The following is a 27,887-nucleotide window of genomic DNA, read 5'->3' as shown; positions in this document are numbered from 1 at the left end:
TTTTACTATTTTTACCAAGCTGATTTTACAGGAAAGGTTAAAAAATGGAGTTATTTTGAAAGCAAATCGAATCGAAACTGCCTTCGCCTAGAATATACCACAATCAAGAGTATATCTTGTAAAACTTTTCTTGTGCTTTGGAGTAGTTCAGCCATCATTTGAAAACTTGAGAGTTAGACATTTGAAAATGAAAAAAACAACAAGAGAATGAGTAATCAAATTTCAAAGGGTTCTTGAAAATGTTCAAATAAGAAAATAATAAAGAGGAAAAAGAATACATGTTTTCATGGTTTTCATTTTAAGGCTGAAGATTGGCCAATTGAAAGATCAATACAAAAAAGGCGCAAAAAAGAATTACCGTGTGCTTAAAAATTACTAGCGAAAAAGCTTTATGCGAGAATGGGAGAATTCTAATTTAAGCGTAGAATATTATAAGTATAGAATATATTGTCTGATTATTTGAATTTTTATTCAATATTACCATACATGGCTTCATCGATCCTTCAAGGTAATAAGTCTCAATAAGGATAAAATGTATCTGCTGCTCTACTGTACTGATTGAAGATAGTTTGGACTTAGATTCTATGAACATTTTGTAAATATAATTTCAGAAATATGAAAATTACATAAAATGCACGACAAAGATCTGATTCTTCAAAAGTATGAGGATGCTCAACTTCATTGTTTCAAAACAAATGATTTAGTAATTGAGGAGCAAATCAAACTACCTGGTCATTCATGGAACATATCAGCTGTTCAATTCAACTCAAGTGGACTTCATCTTGCATCAGCTGGCTGGGATAAAACTATCTTAGTATGGGATTTAAAGACTTTGGAGGATCCAAAAGTGTTAGAGAATGGTCATCGAGAAACCATTACTTGTTTATCTTGGTTTCCACAAGTAGATTCAATGATGGTGTCTGGATCATCTGATCACTCTTTGGTTATTTGGAATGTTGATAACAATGAAGCTATGGCGAAGTAAGTTATCAACAGTTGTATTTTCATCCTGTTTAGTTTGAATTTTAGGTTATCTTGCATTGTAAAATATGAAACTTATCTAGAGATTAACCAAGAATCGTAAAATAACTGTTACATTAGAGCTGAACGTCTATAGGCTCATCTATAGATGGATCTTAGGATACTAGGGCTTTTAGGCCCTTTTACGATTCTTTACTTAGAATTGTATTTTATTGATTATTCTTTAGTTTGTTTTAGCTATGAGGGGTCTAGCAATGTTATGACAAAGTCTCGCTTTATTATATTGGTCTTGAACTTAGACTTTTCAGATTTGATGTATATTTAAAAAAAATAAAACAATAAGATTTCTAAATATTTTAGGTTGGTTGAACATGAGTCGTGGGTGTTATCGATTTCATTTGACTCCGTTGGTAAACAAATGGCCTCGTCTTCATGGAAAGGTGACGTCATCATTTGGGATATGATGACTATCAACCCTTTTGTACAACTAAAAGGACATGCAGAAGGTAGGGCATTGTTTCCAGGCTACTGGTTGAGTTGAGCTTTGTTTACTTCCACTCATTTTTGACCCAAATAGAATCAAAAAAATAATATGCAAACTAATCAGGGAATTTTATCAAAATACCGGTTATTATCGATATTAATTGGTGTGTCTGAACCAGATAAATATAGATATATTCAAATTTTCACAGATATATTCTTTCGGAATTAACTAAACTGATTTAATATGACGAAATCAAGTATGAAATTACTTTTTTTGTGACATGTTACAAGTTTATCTTTACATCGAAAGATTTTTTAGGGCATTGTGACTTTTAAATGTAATTGGAGTGTTGATGAGTAAAAAGATGTCCTTTTCTATGTGATTTTTGAAAAATCTTTGAACTTCACAAAATGATTAATGAAGACTTGACATTATTATTTCTTTACTTTTGACAGAATGACATGACAATGAAACTATTACACTGTGACATTTCAACGTTTTAACAAGATATGTCTGGCATTGTACTTTATGTGTTGTGTAAGAGAAATTCTTTCACCTACCACTTACAATGGCCGACCTTTATCACTTGTAGTAATGAGACCTTTTTTTCTCAGAGCGCTCGAATTTTTAATATTTCGGTTTTCTTGTCGTAAAAGATTTTCAGCTTTACTCTTTTTTCGAATGTCGTATTGACTTTCCTATTCTTTCTATAATATAAACCTATTTTCAGTCAATGACATAATTTATGCAGTATAATTCGAATCTCCATAATTTCAAAAAATGTTGCGTTCGAGATATAAGAAGATTCAGTTGCACTCACAGAGTGTAAAAGTTTCTCCCTTTTGCAATAGACCTTATCGGAGTTTTTGATTTTTCTGAAAAAGCGATGCATTTTGGGATTGTTTCAAGTGTATTACATTAGAATTCCCTTGAGGAATTCATAAGAGATTTCGATTGTAATACACTCGAAACAATCCCACAATGCATCGCTTTTTTAGAAAAATCAAAAACTCCGATAAGGTCTAAACAGTGATAATTACACTTTTCCTCTTCCATTAGTTCTTGCTTATTTTCTACTGGTCTGAATTCGTCGCCTAGCACGCTAGACTAGACATATTTATAATGTTTGTTAATTGTTCTCACAACATTACAGTCAAGTTTTTCTCCTGTTTTCCCTTTTCTGCAGTAAACTTACAGAATCCAAAATAACCACAATTACGGCCTCCCCAACTGTGTGTCTATCTACCTTTTAAATTGGTCAAACCTAGGTTTTTCGTCGGATTTTACACACCAAATTAGCACATATATCCTGAAATTTTGGTGAGTTATGCCGAATTTAGAGAAGAAGAAGCCTCTTTATATACTTCGCTGAGACGGGAATCCCTTTGAGATGAAAGAACTTTTATCACTGCTTCTGTTATTATTTTCAGGGGTATGGTGTTGTGCATTCAATGAGTGCAATCCCAACTTATTATGTAGTGCAAGTGAGGACACATCCTTGAGATTGTGGGACTTGCGTAACGATAACCAGTGGCATTCAGATGTTATTTTATCAGGACTGCATACGGATGGCATTAGATGTTGTTCGTGGTCACCTTGTGGGAATTATATCGCTGCTGGATCACGTGACTCAAAGGTACCAAACATTTATACACTCCTGTCTCACAGCCCCGGTGAAACCTTTTTCCCACAGCGGGATGAAAAAATTTCTATTGAGATCTCAATGGGGAGGAAAACTCAATTGTTTTGGAGTGCAATTTCTAAACAATGAATTTCGAATGGGGATGAAATCAAAGTCATTTTCTTAGGGTATTTCTAGGGTATTTTTCCCACCGGGGACGAAATTTTTGCCAAATTTTCCAGCGGGTCTGTGACAAAGGGGTGTATTTATCCTGATATAAGGTATAGAAAATGAATAAATTACTTTTAATGTGTATTAAGCCATTTTTAACGCCCTGGACATGTATGAAGTGTATATTAGTAAGCTAGTTTTCTCTTCACCTCCATTTGTCCAAGGTAGATAAACTTTTTCCTATTTTTTGTAGTGAGTTCCTTTGCTAATAATTGAGGGACAAGACTAATTTTTTTACGTAGAGTTTGGGAGTCTTTCCTCCGTAAAAAATGGTATCATCATCATATAGTTTTATTTTTCTTGCAAATCAACATATACATACATTTTTTTATAAGCATAACATTTATAAGTATATGCAGGCTCAGTTTTTGGTACCCAAACAATGGCTAAAAAAAACATTTAATGAGAAATAATAGGGAACTAAATTGCAGGTATGAAGGCAACCTGAAGCCATGCTTGAAGCTCTAAATCAACAATTGCCACCAATTTACTTTCGCTTATCTTGTATCAGGTATCAATATGGGATATCCGTTCTAACAAAGCTATCAACTGTCTGTATGGACATTCAAATATTGTGATGGGTACTTCCTATCTCTCTTCATCTCTTTTGTTCACTGTCGGTGATACAAGATGCTGCTTATGGAATACTTTTGATCCGCAAGGGAAACCTATTTGTTCCTTACAACAACATACGTGGAGCTATGAGGTAGGTTTATATATTGTTCATTTGTTTTAGATTAAAAGATTGGGCTTTTCCAGAAAAATTTGAAAATGGGGGTGGAGGATATAAGGTGTTTTGTGAAAATACCTTATGATCCACCGGACAAAAGATCTTATCCCCCCCGGACAATCAAAATTACCCCTAAACAGAGCAAATTTGTCCCCAAAACAAGGCAAATTTTGCAGATTTTTCACTACCCCCGGACAAAATATCCAATATATCCTCCAACCCCATGTACATAAATTTTCTGCAAGAGCCCATTGCACATGATTTAGAGAGCGCGTGCTATTTTCTTCACATAGGGTTTTTTCAAGAAAAATATAACATGGGATTAGATTATCGTTTACCCAATAATTCTTCCCCAGGCAAAAAAGCTTACAAACCTCAACATGTATTTAATCATTTGGCTTTTCCAGAAAAAAAATCGAGCACCCCCTGTTGAGGAGGTCCATTTCCGTTCCAAGGGGGTAAGGTTTGAAATGCAGTGGAATTCCATAAGGGTAGACGAAAATCCGTCAAAAATAAGCGGAATTTCAAGAGGGAATGATTGAAAATTTGTAAAAATTCGGAATTCCAGAGGGGTATGATCCTAAAATTGCCTGGAATTCCAAGGGGGTAGGTCACAAAAGGTTGGACCTCCTCAACAGGGGGTGCTCGGTTTTTTTCTGGAAAAGCCCATTAATCATTCGCCTAAATTTATGCTTTTCATCATGAAGAGTTCTGTAGAATCAATATGAAGTTCCTTTTTACTATACTTACCTGTATCAAACACTTTTCTCTGCTGAAAAAAAACGATGCGTTCGGTCAGACACTACTCCGTGTCTAAGCTTTTTTTCACAAGTCTCTTGCTGCCTCTGTGGTGTAGCGCATAGGCAACGAGACACAGAATTTCTCTAACCGATACCATCGAGATGTTGAAGCAGGCCGACACAAGACAATATCAAGTATGTAAGAATCGTCCATGGCTAGTTTGGTACAGGCTATGATTATACATACTTTTGAGATTTTTCAGCCTTTTATTCCTTATCATTCTTCTTCCATTTTAGGTGGAATGTTTGGCACTTTCACCTGATAGAACGCTCTTAGCAACTGGTAGTGTGGATAAACAAATCACTCTTTCTACAGTAGAAGTCTCTGATGAGTTTAGTCATGGTTTACACGATGACTCTAATGAACTCCCATACGCTAAATTACCTGCTAAAACTGCTACGTCCATGCAAGAAGTCAAAAGTAAGACATTTAAAATTTGAAACTTGAAGGTATTTATCGTATTAATATCCTCATTTCAATTTGATCATTAGGCTTTTTGATTAAACCGGTCGTCTTTAAAATTCAAATCCTAGAAAGCTCTCTTCGAGATCTTCAGGTTGTCAGATTTTTAGATACGGTTTGCTGTGAAATCTGCGAAATCGACAAGTATTTTAGAATTTTGGCATATACTCAAGGTATGAAATTTGTTTCTAGAATGAAAATGTACTAAATAAAACCTTATCAAACCCATCATTTCAGATGACAAATCATCGGCCGATTATCTGGACGATGCCGTATATTTAAACGTCGCGCGTGAAAAGGAGGATGGGCTTCGCGTCGCTAAACAGACAATTCGAATTAAGGCTCCTGTTACATCAGAGATTTTACAGAACAAGTTAAGCAATTTGAAAGTAGTTGATAACAACGGTACTGAACACCAAAGAACGGTGAGTTTCGCTTTCGTTTTCAAACTGTTGATTTTCCTTATTCGAAGAAACAGTGCTAACATTCAGGATCACCGAGAGTTTAAAGGAATCTTTAACCTTTCTCAAGCAAGAAAAAGTGAAACCTTAAGATTTGCGCTACATAAGGACAATCCTTATATATAGGGACGTCCTTAAATATAGAGTATAATGCCGTAATGCCTAAGAAACTTTAGTTCCAATCTGAATTTTGTCAATTAAAATTATCTACATAAATTTTTATCTAGAATGCAGCCAATCTTTTTCGACGTTTATCAATGCGAGCTGAGGGTGACTCGAAAGAAAATCCGAAATCTAAAGAACTTGTTGAAGAAAGAAAGAAAAATGGACCGCGTGTAAAACCATCAACGGCTAGTGTGAAGCGTCGCAAGCCGGCCAATAGTAAAACGCTAGACAATGGCTTTTTATTGGAATTAGAAGGCAAGTTTACAGTCAGTCCACCATCAAGCAGCCATCTTGGATATGATGATAATTTGAGTTGCCACAGCAACTCTGACGTCAGTAGTTTCTATAGCAACGATGACGAATATTGTGATATTGAGGTTGTGACGTCAGAAATGATTCGGTTGGCTACTGAAGAAGAAGCACACAAAATGTAAAAATTATGGAAAAATTCATAAGAAGATTTTCGATATAAGATAGATGGTGTGCCTTTTAAGGTCATTTTATAAGGTTTCTATCAATTTATAAGGATATAATTCAGGGGTTCCTCCCGATAGTTGCTCCTTTCTTTGGATTCCGAGATAAATTACTTTAGAACCTTTATGGAACCCCTGAAATAACATATACCATGGAAAAGCTCTACAACTGATACAACAATTCGGGGTTTTGTTTCCCACATGGCATAGGGGAAATACCAAAAATCGATATCCAGAATAACTTAACACTGCAACTTTGAAATGCCTTCACAATACACTCTTCTCGAAATGCATTAAATAATTGCGAACCTCGTCCTCAAAGACTACTACTGCTACGATACATCAACCTCTTCAGATAAAATAAATGTTTGCAAGCGTTTGCAGTTATGTACCAAAATTGAAAACAGCCTTTTGGGAAATGTCGTTTGAAGCAATTATTTCATTTGAAAACGAGGCCCGCAATGCTTTTGATTACGGATCTCGAGAAGTGAGTATTCGGGAAATGACATAAGGACTCGATAAAAACCCCGAACAAAAAACTGTAAAATTGTAAAGTGACCTGGAGTTAATTAGCATTAGTTATAAATCACTATATCATTTTATCAAATTTACTTTGATTTTCACATTTTATTTGGAAATTTTATGAAAATATTTACGCAGATTTTTAAGGAGGTACAGGATTATTTTTACACTATAGAAATATTATTTATTCACCTTGCATAGTCTATTTATTTATGATAAATATATTTGTGTCTATTTTTCGTGAATTCATGTCTTTCTCACTCAAGTTTTAACATCCTCATAATGGAAATGATTCCCGGACAATTCCCCCCTGGTGAATTCCCACCCAGTAAATTCCCCCCTGGTGAATCCCCCCGGAAAATTCCCACCCGTGAATCCCCCCCCCTGGTGAACTAAAAAACCATGTAATTTGAAATAAGCGATTTTACTATTTATCTTATAAAAATCTGTGTAGAGACGACTATCTTGTAAAAATCTTTCAGTTCTTTCCTCAGAATCAAAAAAAATGGGCGTTGTGATTCTTTAAAACTTTGTAGACTATCATGTAAAAATCCTTGACCCTAAAATTGTAGATTTTTGTTTCGATTGAAAGTTTCAAATTAGTCTCTCTAAGGGTCGGAAAATTCAGGATTTTCAGGGGATTTTTTGATTTCCAGAGAAAAAATTGTAATAAAGTCTATCTAAGGGTATGATTTTTTTCAAAATTTTCAGGGGGGAATTCACCAGGGGGGAATTTACTGGGTGGGAATTCACCGGGGGGGAATTCACCAGTGGGGAATTGTCCGGACACCAATGGAAATAGTCTCTCTAAGGGTATCAAAAACGTCAAAAAAAAGGACAACATTTTTGAAATTCAGTCTCTCCAAGGGCCGATTTTCAAACTTTGGCTCGGGGACATACCCGTAATCTCACAAACCTAGTACACTCCCCCCCCCCCGGGCAAAAGTTTAACACCCAAGCCCTGACCCGAAAATTGGAACTGCTTATATTAGAAAATAAATGTACACCAAAAATAATATTTTTGGAAAGGAAGTTCTTTGAAATAAAATGCCAACATTTTGTTTACAAGTAAGAAGTTTTCTTCAATTAATATGATATTCTTTATTGGCAGGATGTACCAATCAGTTCTTGATCTTTTCGCAGCAATCATTAAAATCAATACTGCATTTGTTCACACCTCGAGATTCGATACACACTTTATAATTTTGAAGACACTGAAAGAAGAAAGAAGATACATAATTATTTTTAGTCTGCGGCAAAAGCATGATTTTTCATGGATTGTCGATTTTTCAATTATGGATTAGGCGAAACCAATTTAATTTGTTGTTCTACGGGCCCGGACCCTATTTTTGCTAAAATCAAAAAATAATAATATCGAATTTCCACTACAATATATTTTACACACTAGTTATTTGTAAGAATTAAACTTAAATAAACCTGAAAATTAATTCAAGAAATTGAAAAATCATAAAAAGCATTCCATACACTAAAATTTTGTTATGATCTTCATCGAAGATAAAAAACAAAGTGAATTTTTGATCCACAACCATGGTCGAAATCTATTGAGAATTAAGCTTATTTCCTCGTTTTCGAAATTTGAAGTTCGGGCGAGAAAGTCGATTTTGGGCCATCTCTCAAATTTAATCGGATGTTTCAATTTGGCTCGGGTTTATAGACATCCAGGCTATATTATGAGCCTTATTGGACTATTTTTGAACATTTGGATCCTCAGATCTTAAGTGTCATGTTAAAACTCTACCCTTCCAACCTACTCTAGAGCACTTACAAATCGACTGTGGTTTCAAAACTTCCCGGTGGATTTCCCTTTTTTCTCAAATATTACAACCATGATTGCAGATACTTTTTGGAAAATTTTCTCGGTACCTTATCAACCCTGATAAATGAAAAATTTATTCTTATTTTACCGACCGACCGACCCATATTTTCCTAACGATCTGTCTGTAGAACAACAAATCAAATTGGTCTCGCCTTACAAAGCCATATTTGTAGAAATCTTCAGCAGGATTCAGATTTCTAATACTTACACTTTTTTTATGAACCAGTAAAATTTTGCTGAGGCTCGGCTGTTCCCTTATTTTTTTGGCACTTTGAGCCTCAAATTGTTCTTATTTACTCTCGCCCCCGCTAATTATTTTTTCGAAAATTTTCCACCCGGGACATTTTTATTCCAGCCCAACCCCGCTTATTGATTTTTGGGGAAATGTTTTTGAAGGTTCCATCTTTTGCCCTAATTCTGCTGTATTAACCCCTTTCAAAAGATTTCCATCCAGGACATTTTCATTCCAACCCCCTTCCCACTTATTAAGTTTTGAGATTTTTTACACCCATCCCGCTTATATTATTCCAAACTCTTTGTTTGTGAAGTGCCTGGGAGTATAGGATGAAATTGAGGTATTTTAGGCTTATCATACCCAGTTTTTACTACTTTGAACCCAAAATTGCTTGAAATTGAGTAATTTCAGGCTCAGCATTGTTAAACTGTTTTTATTTTTTCTGGATTTTAGCCTCTTAGGTCTTATAAACGAAAAAAGTGTACAAAATATACCGTAACGAAAGATATCTTTAAGATTCAAAGATGCAACTGAGAAGAAGAATAACACGGGGAATGGAGTCGAATAAACATATTTACCATTTTCAAAGTCATTGGAACAGCAGCTTTTTCCATTTGAACTTTTTCTTTCGTAATTTTGTTTTCCATGTCTTTCATAAACTTTTCCAAAATTTCCATTTCTAGATAAAATAAATTAAATCCAGTTTTCATCTCAATCGATACAACTTTGGACAAGCTCTTCAAGATTTAGTCAGCAAATGCTATCTAATCTAATATAAACACTTTTTTTTGAGAATTTCTTAATTTTAAGCTTTTTGGCGAATTTAATGCAATGTGAGCGCTTTACTTTTTAAACAATTTCTCAACTCACATTTATAATAGTAAGAGTTTAAACAATTGGGAAGATATTTTGAAGTAGAATAATATAAAAGATAAAATCTTTTGAAAAAAAAACGAAGATGTTTTCAGTGCAAAAATTATGACACGAGAAATGGACGATACGTTCTCAAAAATGCAAATTTTACGCGGACGACAGCGTTTTTGAGAAGATTTTTGACGAAAAATTACTTTCAACAGATTTGTTTCGAAGATAGTACTATCGAATAGAGGTATAGGTTTTAGGGTTTCCACGGCTAGATCTTTAGAGATTTGAATCTGAAATTTTGCTGGCTTAGCAGAAAAGGGCCGAAAACGCTGGAAAGTCAGCAATATTTCAAGCCCAATGGAAGCCCACATTATACTACTTGTAAAGGCGGTTGAAGCAAAAAAGGTTATTTCGCCCACTAGACTATCACCAAAATTAATCCTTGCAAATAAAAATTAAAAGGTTGCAGTTCGCCAAAATTAGCTTCCTTAAAAGGTAAACAAGACGACTTAAAGTCGAAAATTTCGCATAATATTAGAACATCAACGACGAAGACGCGTGAAACGCCGGCAGCAAAAAACTAAAAAATCCCTTTTTATAAGCGTAAAAAAGATCTTTATATTCAGAATAAATCAGAGAACTGCAATATACTTGAGAAAAAAAATTTAAAATTTTTTGAAAATGAAGAAGAAAAAATGAACTTTTCATTCTCTGATGCCAGAAAAATCATTTTGTGCTTTGATAACACGTCACTTGTGATAAGACTTCTTTCACTTGCGCAAAGTTTATATCAACTTCTTTCTATAAACAGTAGAATTTTTCTAAAATTGAGAAAATAGCTACAGTATGTGGCCCCCAAAACGGCGATCAAATTTGAAATTTCTCTCAAATCTAGAGGAAAATAGATTTTACAAAAAATTTTGCTGCATGAAAACCTTTAACATCTCTACTTTATTTCCAGGAAGTTCTTTTTCAAAATTTTCAATTTCAACAATATTTTTCAATCGCTTAAAGATAGGTAGCTTTTTTCTAAGGACCCCAAAATGGAGGTTTGAAATTTTAGCGATTTCTCGAGATATCTTTAAGATATGAATACAAAATTTTGACCATAGTTTTGAAATATGATTTAGAGGGTTTTGGGCAGGGTTTTATTTGATAAAATTTTTACAGTATACCCCTGGTCGTCAAAATGCAGGTTTGGGGCCCCCAAAACGGAGGTGTAGTTAAAATCAAATTATTAAGCCCAGTGGTAATAGGGGGAAAAACTATGAACAAATTTATGTTTTTCCTTAAATTTACGACCCGATGGATGTAAAATTTATGATTTTTATGAAATATTTCAAGATTTTCGATATTGCAAAGTCCAAACATCTTAATCAAGTTTTTGAAAACAAATCTCTTTTGAAAATAGTTCCATTCATGTATGGAATAAGCTGTAAAAATTTTAGAAAGAAAGCTTAACTAAAACTGAAAATATTAAGCTTTAAAGATATCTTTCTCCTATATTTTGCAAAAAAATTACAGAATTTGCCGTTTTTGCTGATTCAGCGAAAAATTTTATATATATAGTTAATTTTTTGTTATAAACTATTAACTCAAGGTGATAGAATTAGAATTCCAAGATTTTTTGCTTTTTCTCACATTTAGAATTTTCGGTTTTATCAATGCTGATTCTAGGGCTCCAAAATACTGGTTGTCCTTCAAGATGCTATATCTTTTACCCAGCCTCTAAAGTCACAGATGTATTTGCATTTTCTGAACGGCATTAGGTGTAGAAAGTTTCCTATACCCCGTTTTCATAACTTATTTTCAATATCCAAGGAGCTAGAGTGAGTTATATGCAATTTTTATCTAATTTTGGTGTTAAAATATTTTCTTTAGACGCAAATATGTTGTTTTGAATCTGTCTCAAACCAGCAAAAACATGCTCATTTTTAAGTATAACCATCATTCTTTCAAAATAAACAAAAATCGTTTAATTCTGATAAATCTACAAGTCAGAATCTTCATTTTAATGAAAACCTCCGTTTTGGGGGCCGTCTCCGTTTTGGGGTCCATATACTGTACATTAGTCTGAAAAATCTGTTGTATACTATCTTTCTGATATGAATGATGGCGCACCACCATCAAAATCATTGGGCTTTTCCAGAACAAAATTTGAACATTGCAGAATATTGTGGGTTTGAGGATATAACATTTTTTGGAAATTTACCCTATGACTTTTGACCCACAGACAGCAGGTCTAACCCATCGGACAGAGCAGGTCTAACCTTCAGACAAGCATCAGTTGACCCTATGGACAATCAAGAGGCCACTAAAGGCAAAAAACAGTTGAGTAGTTGAGCTCCAGCTTCTGAACTAGAAAATGGCAGGGTAAAAACTAGCCAACTGTAAAGAAATAATACTCTTTGAGATTTTCCAAAATCTCAACGCAATAATCCATATAAAATATATTTAGAAAAGCTCGTAACTTAAGGATACAGACTTCGGTCAAGATAGAATATGGGGATTTATTTACCACCTGTCACTCAAATTTTCCCACCAGATACAAATTGACTAAACCTCACTAAAAGTGAAGCAATTATTTTCAATCTTCAATTATTTTATGATGCTATAATAGAGAGCTTTAAAATTAATTATTTCTAGGTTGACCGTAAATCTTTCAAAATCATAAAATAAAATGTTTACACACCCAGTGAAAGTAGTAAGTGCTAAAAGCAGTAAAAGAATCAATATTAAATGTAATCGATTATAAATGGCCCTTCTATCAAATCACAAGAATGACTCCTTTATACTGCTCTAACTGCATCCTATTAAAACAAACCCTCCCCAATCTCTTGCCAGTTACATGTTTTTTTTTATAAGCATAACGCTTAAAGCATATGAAGACTCAGATTTGCAGGATTCCTAAGCATAACATGAACATATATGTCAGCCTAAAATATTTTTCAAGTGGTCATTTTTATCTGTTTAAAAAGGTTTGGTAGAGGTCAAGTAAAAAATAAGACATTCCACGGTTTCCTACATTCCAATGCTCCCAAAATCTGAACAAACTTTTACAAAATTTCTGAAATTTCATTAAAAACTTGGCTCGGGTGAATCATAATCATGATTCTTAAATCTTAAGCATATAATAAGCATAAACTATGCCGGGATGCTTTGAGAACTTAAGCATACACGAGCCTGACCAAGGGGCATACACTTGCTTATAAAAAAAGAATTTATCCTGTAAAATAGATATAGGGGGAAGATTCCAGAGTGGGGAAATGGGAATCTCATACCAAACAACGGTACCACTGGAATTTTTAATAATTCAAAATGAAAATCCTGATGAAGTTTGATTGAAGCTCAATTAGTTTGATTTTTTACCATCAACTGCTCTAACTTGGGACTATCTGACAAAACATGGGACAGCAATTTGGCCACCATTTCACCAAACCTCCAAAGTCATTTGATTTGAGTTAAGGAACGGCGTATTTAAAAATACACGATTTCTCTTTCGATTTTTCAGTAAGTTGAAATAGAGACCAGATATGCAACAGTCCCATCTTTCGACCAATCGTCCAAGTTAGAGGAGTTGACGGTACCTTGTTGCCCATTCTTTTTACACTCTGACGGCTTATAAGCAGACACCCACGCTAAACCTTAAAGAGCAGGCCAATATCTATCGGCCAAGCGATGTCAATCGAACTGTTCGATTACCGAACCACAAATCCAACAGTCATTGAACCAAGAAATTTCGGTAAAGTTCAATTAGTTTGATTGATGTTCGACGTGTTTGATTGAGCTGTTGCGCTAGCAATAAGTGGGACCATTTGAGCTAATAAAAACACTGATCGCATCAAACTTAATTGAACTGCGATGTATATAATCAAACATCAAACTGAAGATTTTCAGGTAAAGTTCAATTACTGTTCGATCAGGTTCGATAATCGAACACCTATCGTTCGATGAAATTTGATGGTTCAATTACCAAAATTGGTTTGATAAGGTTTGGACGTGGACATCGTCGCCTGGCATCGGCCATCGCCATCGGGGAGGAAACAAGCTGGAACTTTTTTTTAATCCAAACTCATCGAACAACAATCAAACTTCATTAGAAAAAAAACTGTCATCAAACTTACATAATCAAACTAATCAAAAAATTGTCTCGTCAAATTAGGCTTGGTAATCGAACAGCTACTGTTGGATAGCTCGATAGTCAGTCAGGGAAATCCCTCAATTGCGGTAGTAATTTCTTACTGCAATTGCGGTATAAACGTCACTTTTAAATTTTTCATATACCGCAATTGCAGTATATTCACGAAACAGAATTCAAGATTCAAGGAGAAAACAGGCAATTTTTGTACATAATTGATCATATCTTTTTAACGCACAGACAAAATATTTTTTCCGTAGATCAGATTCTTTTAAATAAAGAAAATTTATCTTCTCGTACGATTTTTTACAGTCGATGTTTGTTTATCTTTGTCGACCAGCACTATATGTAGCTGTTATAAGCCTTTGTAGGCTAATCACGAATGAAAACTACCGCAATTGCAGTATACCGCAATTGAGGGATTTCCCTGACTGATAGTTCTTCGATATATATGAAATGATTGCTGAATTTCAATTGACATAATTTCTAGGAAATATGTGGAAATACTTGCTAAATCAGACTGTTTGTCACAATTGGTTAACATTTAACACATAACTATTTGGTGAAAAAAGGAAAAAAATATGATACCTGCGCTGTTTGTAGTTTTTTGAAGAAGAGGGTTATGTGGTGTTGTTGTTTGTGTAAAATTAACTCTTTTTGTACTACTTAAAACTTACTGAGCATTATCAATTTATTGGTGCATTCACTAACTACACAAACATAAAATACTTAGTAGTAAACGAATAATAAACCTCTTTAAATACTCTACAAAAGACCAGAAAACATGATAAAAATGTCTACAGCAGCAGCAAGTATCAAAAGCATGTGCAATCAAGCAGCCATTAGTTCCCTTAGTTCTCATGATGAAGATGAATGTTTACAAAGGCTTGGTTACACATCTTGCACTATAGTATTTTAATTATCAAGAAAAGCGCTGTTTTTTATCTTTGTGAGTGAGTCCACCTTTAGAATATTGGCCGTAGTACGCCCGCAGCCAAACGCCCACGCCATAATTTGCGCCCAAAAAATTTTCTCGCCACGCACACAGAAAGGCTATCGTAATACTTTCGCTATGCGAAATTAATAAAATGTCGAAATTCTTACCTTTGGACTCAGCTTGATGGAAAACTTGAACGAGCAAAATAATTGCAATAAAAACACTGAAGAAGCACTTTGCCATTTTATGGACAATCTTTTTATCTAAAAATAATCAAATAAGAGCTAGTAACCTCGGATAAAAACAACAACCTAAAAACGCAAAAATTTTCTTCATGAAGTTGAATATAGATTTATTGTGTTGATCTGAAGGTTAACTGAAAATCAACCCCATTCGACCAGTCGATTCTAGTCTAAGTATCATAGCAACGGTATTTAGAAAATATGCTTTGTAATAAAATGGTACCTGTACGAAAATTTACATCCAAACAGTAGATTCATTAATTGTTCTATTCTTGTGATAATTTTATCAATCATCGAAATTACCTGAAACTGCCGAAATTTTTGTTTTCAAAACTTTTTAAGTTAAATGTCTTTAAATCCTTACATTACGCACGAAATAGATGTAAAATATATAGGAAAGTTAAACTGAAAGTGAATATTTGAAGTACGATATAGATATTCATTCGATATTATAAAAACATATCTAAAGAAAAGTTACAATTGGCCAAATTAACAATTGAAAAGATAGCTAAATATATTTTGAGTGTTTCTGTAATTTGCTAACCGATAGCTTTAAAAACTTAAATATAAGAAATTTCCTTTTGATTATACTAATTCTAGTAAAGTTTGAGTTAACAAATTACTAGAACCCCAACTTACTCGAACATTACTTGAACTTTTAACATACATTGGAATCCAAAGTTCGAGTAAATAAATTCGGCAGATTACTCGAACTTACTCAACCTTATGTTTTTGAAAAATTGTGCAAAGCAGAAAAGTGGTTCGGAAAGTTCAAATAATGGGGTCTGTTATAAAAGTCAAAGAGTGGCACTATTATTTAATGTTTCGATCAGTTACTTACATATTATGTATAATATTTATATAAAAAATAACAATAGGATCTATAAATTAATTCAAACAACCTAAAATAAGTTTCAACTGGCAAGAAAAAATCCCAATCCATCGACAATTTCTATTTGACCATGTTTCGCATTTAAAAATCCCCCGTTTTTAGTTAGGTATAAAAATATGAACAACAAAAACTGTATGTAAAGTTTCGTGGTTCCATCCCATTTAGTTAAATGTTTTTGTTTGTTTACTTTTTAGCAGGTTCATCTTCGATGCCAGCTTGTTGCATAAGATCACCTATGTTCTTTTCCAGTTCGTCAATTCGTCCACCCATGTCGTCCAGTAAACATATCAGTTAAAGAAAACATGTGATTCTTAGATTGGTTTTACATAAACATATATTTCAATATTTTCCTTCTTATTCGCTATTCCGATTAGATCTTCTATTTAGCTTTTGAAACTACTATTCTTCAATTTTGACAAAATATATTTATGACCCCGTAAAAACACTAACTTAAGCTTAACACAAATACAGGGTGTCCTGAAGAAAGGTTTGTTGTCAGACAAATACAGGGTGTGGTGTTGCCAGACCACTTCTTTAAAGTAGAAAAATACTTTATCTGCTGGAAGTGTTTAAATTGGTCAAAGATATGCCATCAAAAAAGGGAATTTTAAAAAGGGTGTGCTTTGGGGAAAAACCAGGGACATTCTTCCCCAGATGTTTTAAAACTCTAGAAGAAGTCATGATTTTACGACGTTGTAAGTAGAAGCAAAATGATGAAAATGATATTTCTTGTCAATATTTGATCCGACATAGCTTGAAATTTATCTTGCTAAAATGAAACAAAATAGAAATAATCCATGAAATATTTGTGAGCAAAGAAATGTATAAAAAGAAGCTGCACAAATATGGCGCGCCAAAAAGGTTTATATAACAACTTTTTTTTCAATACCAACTTTTTTTTTCGACACCAACTTTTTTTTTCAATACCAACTTTTTTTTTCAATACCAACTTTTTAATTTCGATACCAACTTTTTTTTTAATACCAACTTTTTTTTTTGAATACCAACTTTTTTTTTTGAATACCAACTTCTTTTTAACACCAGCATTTTTATTATAATACCAAAGTTGTACAATACAAACTTTTGCCTCAATGAGAACCATTAGTGTAAAGGGACCCTTAATAAAATACAAGAACGAAGGAGATGGTGCGGAAGCGCATGCGTGGAATCCGTAGAGCATCAAGAGATGCATGTTGTTGACAATTTTACGATCAAACACGCGCGCAATGCATTTTTGCGCATGCGTGTTGTAAGCCTCTGTCAACATTGCAAAATAATGAAATCGAGTAAATAGAGACATTAAAAAGTTGATATCTAAAAAAAAGTTGACATCAAGAAAAAAGTTGCTATCGAAAAAAAAAGTTTTTTATTAAAAACCCTTTTGGCGCGCCATACACAAAGGCCAAAAAGCAAAAAAGTAATTGAGTAAGTAACCAGGAATAACTTGCATTATTTCTTTAATTTCATGCCAAAGATTCAATTGCACTAATTCTAGGCTTTAATTGAGACTTAGAAATATTTTTTTAAGTCAATGGATTCCCAACAGTAGCAAGGAGGCATGGCAGAGAGATGAAATTGTAGTAATAATCAATTACCATTGTGCTCAGCAAGTTTTCAACCTAAAAAATAAATAATATATTTGATATGTTGATTACCCTTTGGCTTATTTTGGTGAATTTGAAAATTATTTCTTACCAAAAATAACAAAAATGCTGCCTTGCCAAAATAAGTTATTACTCATCTTATTAAGTTTTTCCATCATTTTCTAAAATAATCCTTAAATTTTGCCTGCTAAAACACTCAGTTATTTCTCCTCGAAATTAGTCTCATGAAGGTAATAGACATTTAAGGGAGCTCACCTCCAGAAAAAGACTGTACATGGTGGAAGATATATTTACTGTCCAGGGGTATTTATTTGAAAAGTCATGAAAAACTGCTCATATCCGTGGGATAAAATTGAAATGTGCAGGGGTAAATTTTAGTGCCCTATGGTTCAATTTGATGCTTTAGCAGGGTCAAAACACGTGTCCAGAGGGTCAGTCAACTAATAAACTATTTATTCAATATTATTATTATTATTATAATGTAACAAAGTTCTAGGCGCACGAGGGCCTCTGGAACTGATCGTGATTATACGTATTTTACAATTGTCTTGTGTTGAATCTTTTCGGGTGTTTACTCCATGCAGTGTTGAGTCTTTCTTTGAAGACTTTGACTGTCTTTGCCTCAGCGACATCTTTTGGCAATTTATTCCAGGTTGGTATAGTTCGATAAAAGAAGGAATTCGTTTGTACACCACGGAGTCCATCGCTTCCAAAGTTTGGAATCATCTCAAAGTTGTGCCTTCTGTTTGGTCGCGTTCGACGGGCTATCTTGTTTGGGATGGTATCTTTTTCGTAATAGTTGATGTGCTTGTAAAGTTGGACCATGTCACAAAAGTGTCTTCTAAACTCGAGCGTAGGAAGATCTAATTCACGCAATCGTTCTTCATAAGACATATCACGACATTTTTGAACAAGTTTTGTTGCCCGTCTTTGTACTCCTTCAATCAGATTTACGTGTTTACGTAGAAACGGAGACCATACTGACTGAGCGTACTCCAGATGCGGGCGAACAAACGCACAATACAATGTTTTAAATGTACTTGTACTCATATTTACAAATCCTCGATTGATTATGCCAAGTATCGCGTTTGCTTTTTTGACTTGCTTTGCAATGTGTTCTTCAAATGTAAGTTCTGAGTCAATGAGGATTCCAAGATCTTTTTCTTCAAAGACGTGTTCCAATTGGCGTCCATCTAGGGAATATGGATGAGCATGTTTGATGTTTCCAAACTTTCCTAGCGTCAGAACGTGACACTTTTCAGGATGGAATAGTAATAGCCAGTCTTTCGACCATTCTACAAGTGTGTCTATATCATTCTGAAGGGAAACAGAGTCTTCGATGCAATTGACTTCTTTGAAGATTTTGGTATCATCAGCAAACAGTAGGATCAATGAGATGACCTTTTCAGGAAGATCATTGATGTATAGCACGAACAGCATTGGTCCCAGTACACTACCCTGTGGAATACCACTCACTACAGGGTCTGTAGTCGAGAAGGACTGGTTCACTTTTACTGATTGAGTTCGACCTGTTAGAAATGACGTTATCCATTTTAAGATTGAACCGTTGATGCCATATGCTGATAGTTTCTTGCATAGTCGACGGTGGGGTACAGTGTCGAAAGCCTTCGCAAAATCGAAGTAGACACTATCAACAACGTTTCCTTTAGAGATGCTCTCATAACATTTATCCAGATAGTACAAAAGCTGTGTCACGGTTGAACGGTTGTTAATGAAGCCATATTGTTTGTTCGATAAAAGATTATGATCAGAAAGGTGCTTCATGATATGTTTCCTCAGTATTGATTCCATTAATTTGCACACTACTGATGTCAAACTAACAGGTCGATAATTGACTGCCAAATTCTGAGGTCCCTTGTTTTTGTAAATAGGTGTGACATGTGCCACCTTCCAATCTTGTGGTAATGAGCCTTCAACTAAAGATTTGTTCATGATTACAGCCAAGGGTAGAGACAGATAGTCAGATAATTCCGCTAGTATCCTAGGGTGTATTTCGTCTGGACCGAATGACTTATTATGGTTGAGCTCTTTCAATCGATTCTGTACCATCTCCTCAGAGATATGAATATCTCTGATGGATGAATCAGTTCTCTTTTCAAATGCAGGAAGCTCACCTACTGCTTCTTTTGTGAATACACTGCAGAACTGTCGTTGAAGTATATTAGCTTTTTCGTGATCTTCATGCTTTAACGAGGTTTTGACATTTGGTGATTCAAGTAGTGATGAAACTGTACTAGAAGATTTCATCTTGTTACGCACATGTGACCAGAAGATCTTCGGTTTGGTTTTTGCGTTATCACAAATTCTTTGTTCGTAGTTCCTGTGAGCTTGTCTCATCAATTTGCTCACTCTGTTTCTTACAGGGGTGTATTTTGCTCGATTGTATTCTTTTTCTTCGGGCGATGATTTCATCCATTTCCGATGGAGGCGTCTCTTCTCTGCTATTTCTTTCCGAAGTTGAACTCCAATAGGTATTTTACCTTTCTTCTTCCAGTTTTGACCACCGATGATCTTTATGGGTACAAAACGGTTTCGTATATCCAAAATCTTCTTTCGGAAAAGCTGCCAAAGCTCCTCGGTTGACTTAGAATCAGCCATCTCCGGGAATTGCTTGTACCAATCATCAGAGTTGAGATCTTGTTTCATTGCTTCAAAGTCTGCGTCCTCGTACTTGTATCTTTCTGATTTAGGTTTCAATACAGCATCACATTTGATAGTGAAGGTCAAGCAACTATGATCGCTTAAACACAAAGGACTGAGATACTCTAGACATAGAGCTTGGTTAGCTTCACCTGTTAGAATGAGATCGACTAAAGATGGGTCGTCAGTCCCACGGCACCTGGTTGGTTCTTCTACACTTTGGTGGAGAAAGGAGTCGCGAAGGGCATCAAGAAATTTTTCTTCTTTACTTTCCTCGAGATGTGGCGTCGTCCAATTTTTCCAATTGATTGTTGGGAAGTTAAAGTCCCCGACAAAGCATTTATGAGAGTATTTGTTGTTTGATGCGATATCTTTGATTAGATGATTCAACTTGTTGTTATTTTCAGCTGACGTGTCATTGTTCGTAGGGGAGCGATAGATACAGGAGAAGACCAGGAGATCGTTTCCGGATAGACGAATTTCGATTGTGGATACTTCATTGAAATTGACTTGGTTCATTGATTGGTTGACATCGGTGACCAAATGTTTGATCGATGAATGAGCAAGAATAATTATCCCGCGACCGATGCCAGTGGTCATGTTCGTATGACTGACACATTTATAATGTTTAAGCTCGTGTTCGTGTAGCTCTCGCAGTCCACCGTGCTTTGGTTTCACCTCACATATCGCAATGATGTGGGGATGATGTTTCTCTACATCAAGCACCAGTTGTCGCTTCTTCTCAGGTGTTAGCGTGTCGGCGTTGCAATAAAAGATCCTGATTTCGTTGATCTTTATTTCAACATCATCTACTTGATTTACGTTATGGTTTTCTTGAATTATTGTTCTCCGATTGTTTTCGTTTGAGCAAGATTCTTGGCGAATACTACATTCTTCGTGTCTGTCTTCTTTGTTTGGGATCTGATTTTGACCTTGATGATGTCGAATCCGTTTTTTGAGTCCCCTCGAACTCTCCATTTATAGATATCAGAGTTATCATTCTCATTTCTAGTTTTAGCTTTGAACGATAGTTCCCTTACGTTCTTTCTTTCATCTGGTGTTAGATCTTCAGTTATACTCGTTGTCTTGTATTTTTGGATGCCCTTGAGAGAAGGAAGGTTTCCGAGAAGTGAAAATTTTTCCTTTTCGCTAGATAGACAGATTAATAAAGGGCGCTTCTTTTCCTGGGATGGTTTTCCGAGGCGACTGACACGTTTGATAGTAGCGAGTGTGTGAGTGTCTTTAACAAGACCTTCGGCCCATGAACTGTCATCTTCTTGTTCTTGTTCTGCTAAGCCATGGATGACGACGTTGCGAGATCTTTTGATTTTGTCATTTTCTTCTGCTTCTTCTACACGCCATGCATCCCTAATAGCTTCTCTGATAGTTGTTTGCTTGGCAGATACCTCAGAGGTCTTTGTATGTTTTACTATTTTCTACTTTTTTACTATTTATTACTATTTATTATTGTATAATATTCTTAACTTCCTTTTTTATATACTTTTTATTTTTATAGACAAGTTTTTGTTAAATATTTTTGATTTTAGCTTTTTAGGCTTATGCAAATAAATGAATAGAAATTGAAGTTTTGCACTTTTTGGTGCAGACACAAAATCTTTTAGCTTTCACAAAGTGTTTCCTAGGCTAGGTTGTTTCATATCCAAGGGGCTGTAAGGGGAGCCTTCCAAACTCAGACTTGCCGTGGAAAATGGACGTTTAGGGGGGGTAGGGGTATAATTTGTTGACGTTCTTTCGTGGCAAAGAAATTTTCACCAGAAAAATCAATAGACCTTTTCGCCTTTCCATCCACCATATTGAATTGTAGAAGAAAGATTAAATTTGCTTCTCTTTAGTCTTAAAAGCTAAAAATAATTATATTCATCATCTCTTTTAGAAATTAAACTCAAGCTGAAAAATTACTAGCAAAGGTGAAAAAACAATCCTTATTCGACTGACGGCAAATTATTCTCCTGGGAATAGAGCCGCCAAATGATCAAATCAAAACATTGATTATGTGTGATGTCATAATTACTGCTTTCAGTTTGCGTGTTTTGAAAGTTTGATGTGTGTACTCCCTCTTTGTGGAATTTTTTTAATGGCATGCCAACCACAGCTTTTTCCTTCCTCTATTTTTGCATACAATTCAAGATTGCGGATGGAAAGGTGAAAAGGTGATACTTACTTCGGTAACTTAGGTAACTTGCATCAGTGGAGGCTAACATGCATAGCCCTCAAATAAATGACCTGGCTGGTCATTAAAATACAACTACGCAGCTCCGCTCGCAGCTCTACTCTACCATTTTTGTTTTGATTTAACTTTGTATTTTAATGACCAGCCAGGTCATTTATTTGAGGGCTATGCATGTTAGCCTCCACTGATGCAAGTTACTCAGCCACAATCTCACGGTAATTGACAATTAATCAAACCAATCAAACCAGAATTGAACATAGTCAACTATCAATCGAACCAATAGACCTTTTTTCAAAGAGGCCGCCCTGTTGAATAATTATGTAGTCCAGCAGAAAAACAATGATAAAACCATGCATAATTATTACAATATGCATGATACAGTAATTATGCATGGCTCTATCATTGTTTTTATGGCTGGACTACATAATTATTCAACAGGACGTCCTCTTTGAAAAAAGGTCTATCTAACCTTACTCAAACAGTTTGATTGCCAGTCTGGAAATTGCGGCTTGTGCGCCGGATATCTCCGGCGTAGATTTGAGATTTGAGATCTGCTGCCTTCAACTTTTTCCAGTTAAGTTGGCGCAGCTCCGGCGTAACATTTCCCTTCTTTCCAGACTGGTTCGATTGAGATTCGATTCGAATCGAATATTCGCTCGCAATTATTCGATCGCGTTCGATTACGTTCAATTGCGATTTTTGTTCGAAGTTGTTTATTGATTGACACCGTCTGAACATATAGATCTCAAGTAAGCTTTGATTAGCCCTTTAGAAATTCTAGAGCTTGTGGGAAGATAAAAAAAACATAAACAAAGTGAAAAATAGAAGATAGAAATGGAAAAGTTAAGTTGCAACCTCCTCGCCACAAAACATGTATATAAACTTACAAATACAGTGAGATCTTGCACATTCTTTGGTTCTGTTGATACTGCAGGTGATAAAGGATCAGACTTTTCTTTCTTTGGAGACATAGGACCATCCATGACTTATAATCGATTAATTTTTTTTGGCTTGGCCTTGCAGTGAAAAGTCCACAAGCAGACAAGTGAGATCCAAAGAAATACGCGCTTTATCAGGCTTTATGACTCTTCGCGCTCGATGCGATGCGCTATACCCTGTTCGGTTTTTTTCGATTATTCATAATGGTAGATATTTAGCCAATCAAAAGCAACTAGCGTTGAAATGATAAGCCACCCACGAGACTCCCAAATCATTCCTCTGTTGCACTTGCAAGCGTACAGCTCAGGTCAGGATTCAGCAATAAAAAGGGAAATTTCTCATATTTTGCATTTAATACTCACTTTGCAAAAATGGTTTCACCTCCAGGACCTAAGGACAACAAACCACCACACAAAGTCGGCAAGTGTTTAATTTTATTTTCTCAGGAACCAGAGAAACAGTAAGGGAAATCCCTCAATTGCGGTAGTAAATTTTTACTGCAATTGCAGTATAAACGTCAATTTTACAATTTTCATATACCGCAATTGCAGTACATTCAAGAATCAGAATTCAAGATTCAATGAAAAACAGGCAATTTTTGTACATAATTGATCATATCTTTTTAACGCACAGACAAAATATTTTTTCCGTAGATCAGATTCTTTTAATAAAGAAAAGCTTTCTTCTCGTACGATTTTTTATAGTCGATGTTTGTTTGTCTTTGTCGACCAGCACTATATGTAGTCTTTATAAGCCTTTGTAGGCTAAACACGAATGAAAACTACCGCAATTGCAGTATACCGCAATTGAGGGATTTCCCTGACTGAGAAATCACGCAGTCAGAATCTTAATTGTTTAAATTTTACATACTCAATTTTTTGAATATCGACTTATCAACATTGACAATCCAGCCAATATCTATCTTGAAATGTAGAACCTAGTTTATTGCACTCGTGATTTTCTTAATTGTGCATTGTGGGCAATACACAATTCCTGCACCTCACAAGAAACGGTCCTTGCCAAATGTTTTGTGTGAGCACCCAATGTTTATTTCTTTTTTATGTTCTTGAAACTTGATGATATACCATCCTGAAATTAATTTGATCGTATCGGTGATGGGTTCTAGGACCTTTTAGTAATCAGACAGCTAAAAAGAAATTTTCCAAACAAAGGGTATCAAAAGTTTTAGAGGAAAGAAGGAGCCACTTTCCCGAGCCTCTCCCTGACAGAAACGTATATAGTAAGACACCCTTCAATTTTAATCAGGAAAGTATTGTAAGTTGGTCTAATGTCGACATCCTTCTCTATAGATAGGAATAATAGAGGAAGGTTGTGATCCACTGATAGCAAAAGAAATAAGTTTCAATCCGTGATGCCGACCTTCCTATCATTATTATCTTAAAGAAGGATGTTCAGATTAGAAGAGGGATGTCGACATTAGACCAACTTATGGTAGAGGGTGCAATCTCCCAGGCCATTGTCCTCAAAAGTTTGAATACAGGAAATTGTGCTTTTGGCAAAAACAGCTGGAATCTTACCCAATTTTAAAATATTCTGAAAATCTAGGAAATGTATGGCTTACTTCGAAACTGAGGAGTTTTTTGAATAAGAATAAGGTTGTTCTTGCCTGGTTAGACAATGTCTAATGTCTGACTGTTGATCAGAGTCCTGGGATAACCCAGGATTCAGCAATGATATAACTCCATTTTTAACAAATTTTAATTTAAAATTACCCTTCTTGCTTTAGCTGATATTTCCCAAGCTGAACTTGGACGCCGTTACATTGAGCTTTCTGAAAATGAAATGCCTGGACTTATGGCAATGCGAAAGCAACATGGAGCTGACAAACCATTGAAAGGGGCTCGTATTGCTGGTTGCTTGCACATGACAATCCAAACAGCTGTCCTTATTGAAACCCTGACTGACCTTGGAGCTGAAGTACAATGGTCATCATGTAACATCTTCTCCACCCAGGATCATGCTGCTGCTGCCATTGCTAAAACTGGTGTTCCAGTTTATGCATGGAAAGGAGAAACTGATGAAGAATACATGTGGTGTATTGAACAGACCCTCATCTTCCCTGATGGCAAACCCTTAAACATGATCCTTGATGATGGAGGTGATTTGACCAACCTTGTCCATGACAAATATCCAGATCTTTTAAAAGACATTAAAGGTTTGTCTGAAGAAACCACAACTGGTGTTCACAACCTTTACAAAATGTTCAAAAGTGGAAAACTCAAATGCCCAGCAATCAATGTTAATGACTCTGTTACTAAATCCAAGTTCGACAACTTGTACGGTTGCCGTGAATCTCTTGTTGATGGTATCAAACGTGCCACTGACGTTATGATTGCTGGAAAGACTTGTTTGGTCGCTGGATATGGTGATGTTGGCAAAGGATGTGCTCAAGCCTTACGTGCTTTTGGTGCCCGTGTCATTGTCACTGAAATTGATCCTATCAATGCACTTCAATGTGCCATGGAAGGTATGTTGTCTCCTTTTTTCTTACATTAATTTTAAGTCATAAATTACTCAGCATTGATGATATTCAAGGTTCAGAATTTATAGCGACTAATAGTCAGTTGGTACATAATAATGATGCCTTTTTAATTCATAAGTTTAAGTCTGAGCTGTTAAAAAAAATTATATGTTTCTTAACCTACGTGGTTGCTTGCATTATGACAAATATTCCATTTCTTTTCTACAGGATATGAAGTTTCAACCATTGATGACGCATGTGACCGTGTACAAATTATTGTCACTGCAACTGGTTGCTCAGGAATCATCAAACCAGAACATTTCCAACGTATGAGAGAGGATACCATTGTCTGTAATATTGGTCACTTCGATTGTGAAATTGATGCTGCTTGGCTTAATGAAAACTGCAAAAGAGAGACTATCAAACCACAAGTGAGTGAATCAAATTAACGCAATATCTATTTTATCCTATTTCTTCATTGTCTGTGGATATTGTGTCAAGCATGTCATGTTATCAAGTTGATGATAATTTAAAACTCTGAGGGTATTAAAAGAATAGAATAGATTTTTTACAAATTTTTATACCCATTTTAAACTTAACTTCAGGTTGACCGATACACTTTACCAAATGGACGTCATGTCATCTTACTTGCTGAAGGACGTCTTGTAAATTTGGGATGTGCCCATGGACATCCTAGCTTTGTAATGAGCAACTCTTTCACAAATCAAGTTTTGGCTCAAATCGAATTATGGAAGCATCATGCAAACTACTCCGTTGGAGTTCACATGTTGCCCAAAAAGGTAAGAATTTATGCGAAAGTTTTTCAAAGGGTTTTATGACATTTTTCATAATTCTGAGGTGATTTGTCCAATTTTTAACCCGTTTGAAAACCATGAAAGTTTATCAGTGATGATTCAGACAAGCATATGTCTTATATTTGTTACTTGATGATAAATTACAAACTGAGATAAACTAATATATTACAAAGTTATTTTGTTAATGTTCATTGATCTAAATAATTTTGCCATTGATGATTCAGACAAGCATATGTCTTAATGTTATTTTGATGACAATCTTATCGCTGAGGCAAAATATATTTTCATTTTTTGAAAAGCCATTGCAAGCTCTTGATGATTTCGACAAGCATATGTCTTAAGCTACTTATGATGTCAAACTAAAATACTGAGGCTTAAAATAGCAAGACTTAATTCATACTACAAGATTTCATTAAGTTTCATATACCCTTGCTTTGCTTATTGAGATATACCAGTGATGATTTTTACAAGCATATGTCTGAACATAACGATGTCAAATTCTAACTGAGGTTATCTTAATACTAATAATTATTTGAAAATAGCTGAAATCACTCACTAATGCTGAATCTTTCAGGAACATAATGCTACAATACACTAAAAGGCCGTCATAGTTGTGTAATCTTTTTAATTAAACTAATTCCTTTTTCCTATTTCTTTTTTCAGCTCGATGAAGAAGTTGCCCGTCTTCACTTGGAGAAATTGCAAGTTAAATTGACTCATTTGACAAGTGATCAAGCTGAATACCTCAGTCTTCCACAAGAAGGTCCATTCAAACCAGATCACTACCGTTATTAAATATTTCATACAATGTGTAAATAGGGCTCAATTTCTTGTTTTAAGACGACTTATCCTTGAAATGAATTGAGAGATGGCTTATTGAGTTCAAATGAATCCAGTTTCTGCTTTGGAACTAACCTGCTTTGATTTTTGTCATTAGTTTTTTTGTCAACCATTTGTCGACACAGTTTGTAAAAAATTTGAATTTTTATTTTATCTCATTTAGTTTTTTTTAATTCTTTTTTATTTTTCTTGGAAAATGATTTAGTACAAAAGGTGAAATCGTCAATAAAAAACGAAAACAGAAAATTCCTGGTGTAATCTTTGCCCTTGAATCTGGAT

General features: G+C 35.0%; 3 protein-coding genes and 1 long non-coding RNA gene across 4 annotated transcripts; 2 read left to right on the top strand and 2 right to left on the bottom strand.

The window, feature by feature from the left end:
* The first annotated feature begins 615 nt into the window (after window positions 1–615).
* On the top strand, window positions 616–7,152 carry LOC136815530 (uncharacterized). The gene is made up of 7 exons (XM_067071985.1): window positions 616–981; window positions 1,342–1,487; window positions 2,896–3,101; window positions 3,829–4,023; window positions 5,085–5,268; window positions 5,548–5,735; window positions 5,999–7,152. The coding sequence occupies exons 1-7, from the start codon at window positions 632–634 to the stop codon at window positions 6,368–6,370; spliced, it is 1,641 nt and encodes a 546-aa protein (XP_066928086.1). The 5' UTR covers window positions 616–631; the 3' UTR covers window positions 6,371–7,152.
* A 795-nt stretch (window positions 7,153–7,947) lies between these two features.
* Window positions 7,948–15,316, bottom strand: LOC136815529 (uncharacterized). The gene is made up of 3 exons (XR_010847729.1): window positions 15,110–15,316; window positions 9,582–9,682; window positions 7,948–8,145 (listed from the first exon to the last, which is right to left on the bottom strand). It is a non-coding gene; the product is annotated as an uncharacterized lncRNA (long non-coding RNA).
* An 895-nt stretch (window positions 15,317–16,211) lies between these two features.
* LOC136815528 (heat shock factor-binding protein 1-like) lies at window positions 16,212–23,586 on the bottom strand. The gene is made up of 4 exons (XM_067071984.1): window positions 23,420–23,586; window positions 17,672–17,695; window positions 16,803–16,845; window positions 16,212–16,354 (listed from the first exon to the last, which is right to left on the bottom strand). Exons 1-4 carry the CDS (start codon window positions 23,513–23,515, stop codon window positions 16,260–16,262), a joined length of 258 nt encoding a protein of 85 aa, XP_066928085.1. The 5' UTR covers window positions 23,516–23,586; the 3' UTR covers window positions 16,212–16,259.
* A 150-nt stretch (window positions 23,587–23,736) lies between these two features.
* On the top strand, window positions 23,737–27,629 carry LOC136815526 (adenosylhomocysteinase-like). The gene is made up of 5 exons (XM_067071982.1): window positions 23,737–23,891; window positions 25,219–25,959; window positions 26,182–26,384; window positions 26,559–26,753; window positions 27,432–27,629. Exons 1-5 carry the CDS (start codon window positions 23,843–23,845, stop codon window positions 27,561–27,563), a joined length of 1,320 nt encoding a protein of 439 aa, XP_066928083.1. The 5' UTR covers window positions 23,737–23,842; the 3' UTR covers window positions 27,564–27,629.
* The last annotated feature ends 258 nt before the right edge of the window (window positions 27,630–27,887 follow it).

This window comes from Clytia hemisphaerica, unplaced genomic scaffold (genome assembly GCF_902728285.1).
Source record: "Clytia hemisphaerica strain Z4C2 unplaced genomic scaffold, Clytia hemisphaerica genome assembly, whole genome shotgun sequence".
NCBI classification, from domain to species: domain Eukaryota; kingdom Metazoa; phylum Cnidaria; class Hydrozoa; order Leptothecata; family Clytiidae; genus Clytia; species Clytia hemisphaerica.
This window is presented reverse-complemented; position numbering and strand designations above follow the sequence as displayed.

Excerpts from the sequence above, each read along its gene's own strand:
- LOC136815526 (XM_067071982.1), top strand. The coding sequence starts at position 23,843 with ATGGTTTCACCTCCAGGACCTAAGGACAACAAACCACCACACAAAGTC. Across the intron at positions 25,960-26,181 it reads ACTTCAATGTGCCATGGAAG|GATATGAAGTTTCAACCATT; the intron begins GTATGTTGTCTC and ends TCTTTTCTACAG. Across the intron at positions 26,385-26,558 it reads GAGAGACTATCAAACCACAA|GTTGACCGATACACTTTACC; the intron begins GTGAGTGAATCA and ends ACTTAACTTCAG.
- LOC136815528 (XM_067071984.1), bottom strand. The coding sequence starts at position 23,515 with ATGGATGGTCCTATGTCTCCAAAGAAAGAAAAGTCTGATCCTTTATCA. Across the intron at positions 17,696-23,419 it reads TGCAAGATCTCACTGTATTT|GTTGAAAACTTGCTGAGCAC; the intron begins GTAAGTTTATAT and ends TTTATTTTTTAG. Across the intron at positions 16,846-17,671 it reads AAAACTTGCTGAGCACAATG|CAAGATAAATTTCAAGCTAT; the intron begins GTAATTGATTAT and ends GTTTCATTTTAG.
- LOC136815530 (XM_067071985.1), top strand. The coding sequence starts at position 632 with ATGCACGACAAAGATCTGATTCTTCAAAAGTATGAGGATGCTCAACTT. Across the intron at positions 982-1,341 it reads AACAATGAAGCTATGGCGAA|GTTGGTTGAACATGAGTCGT; the intron begins GTAAGTTATCAA and ends TAAATATTTTAG. Across the intron at positions 5,269-5,547 it reads GTCCATGCAAGAAGTCAAAA|ATGACAAATCATCGGCCGAT; the intron begins GTAAGACATTTA and ends CCATCATTTCAG.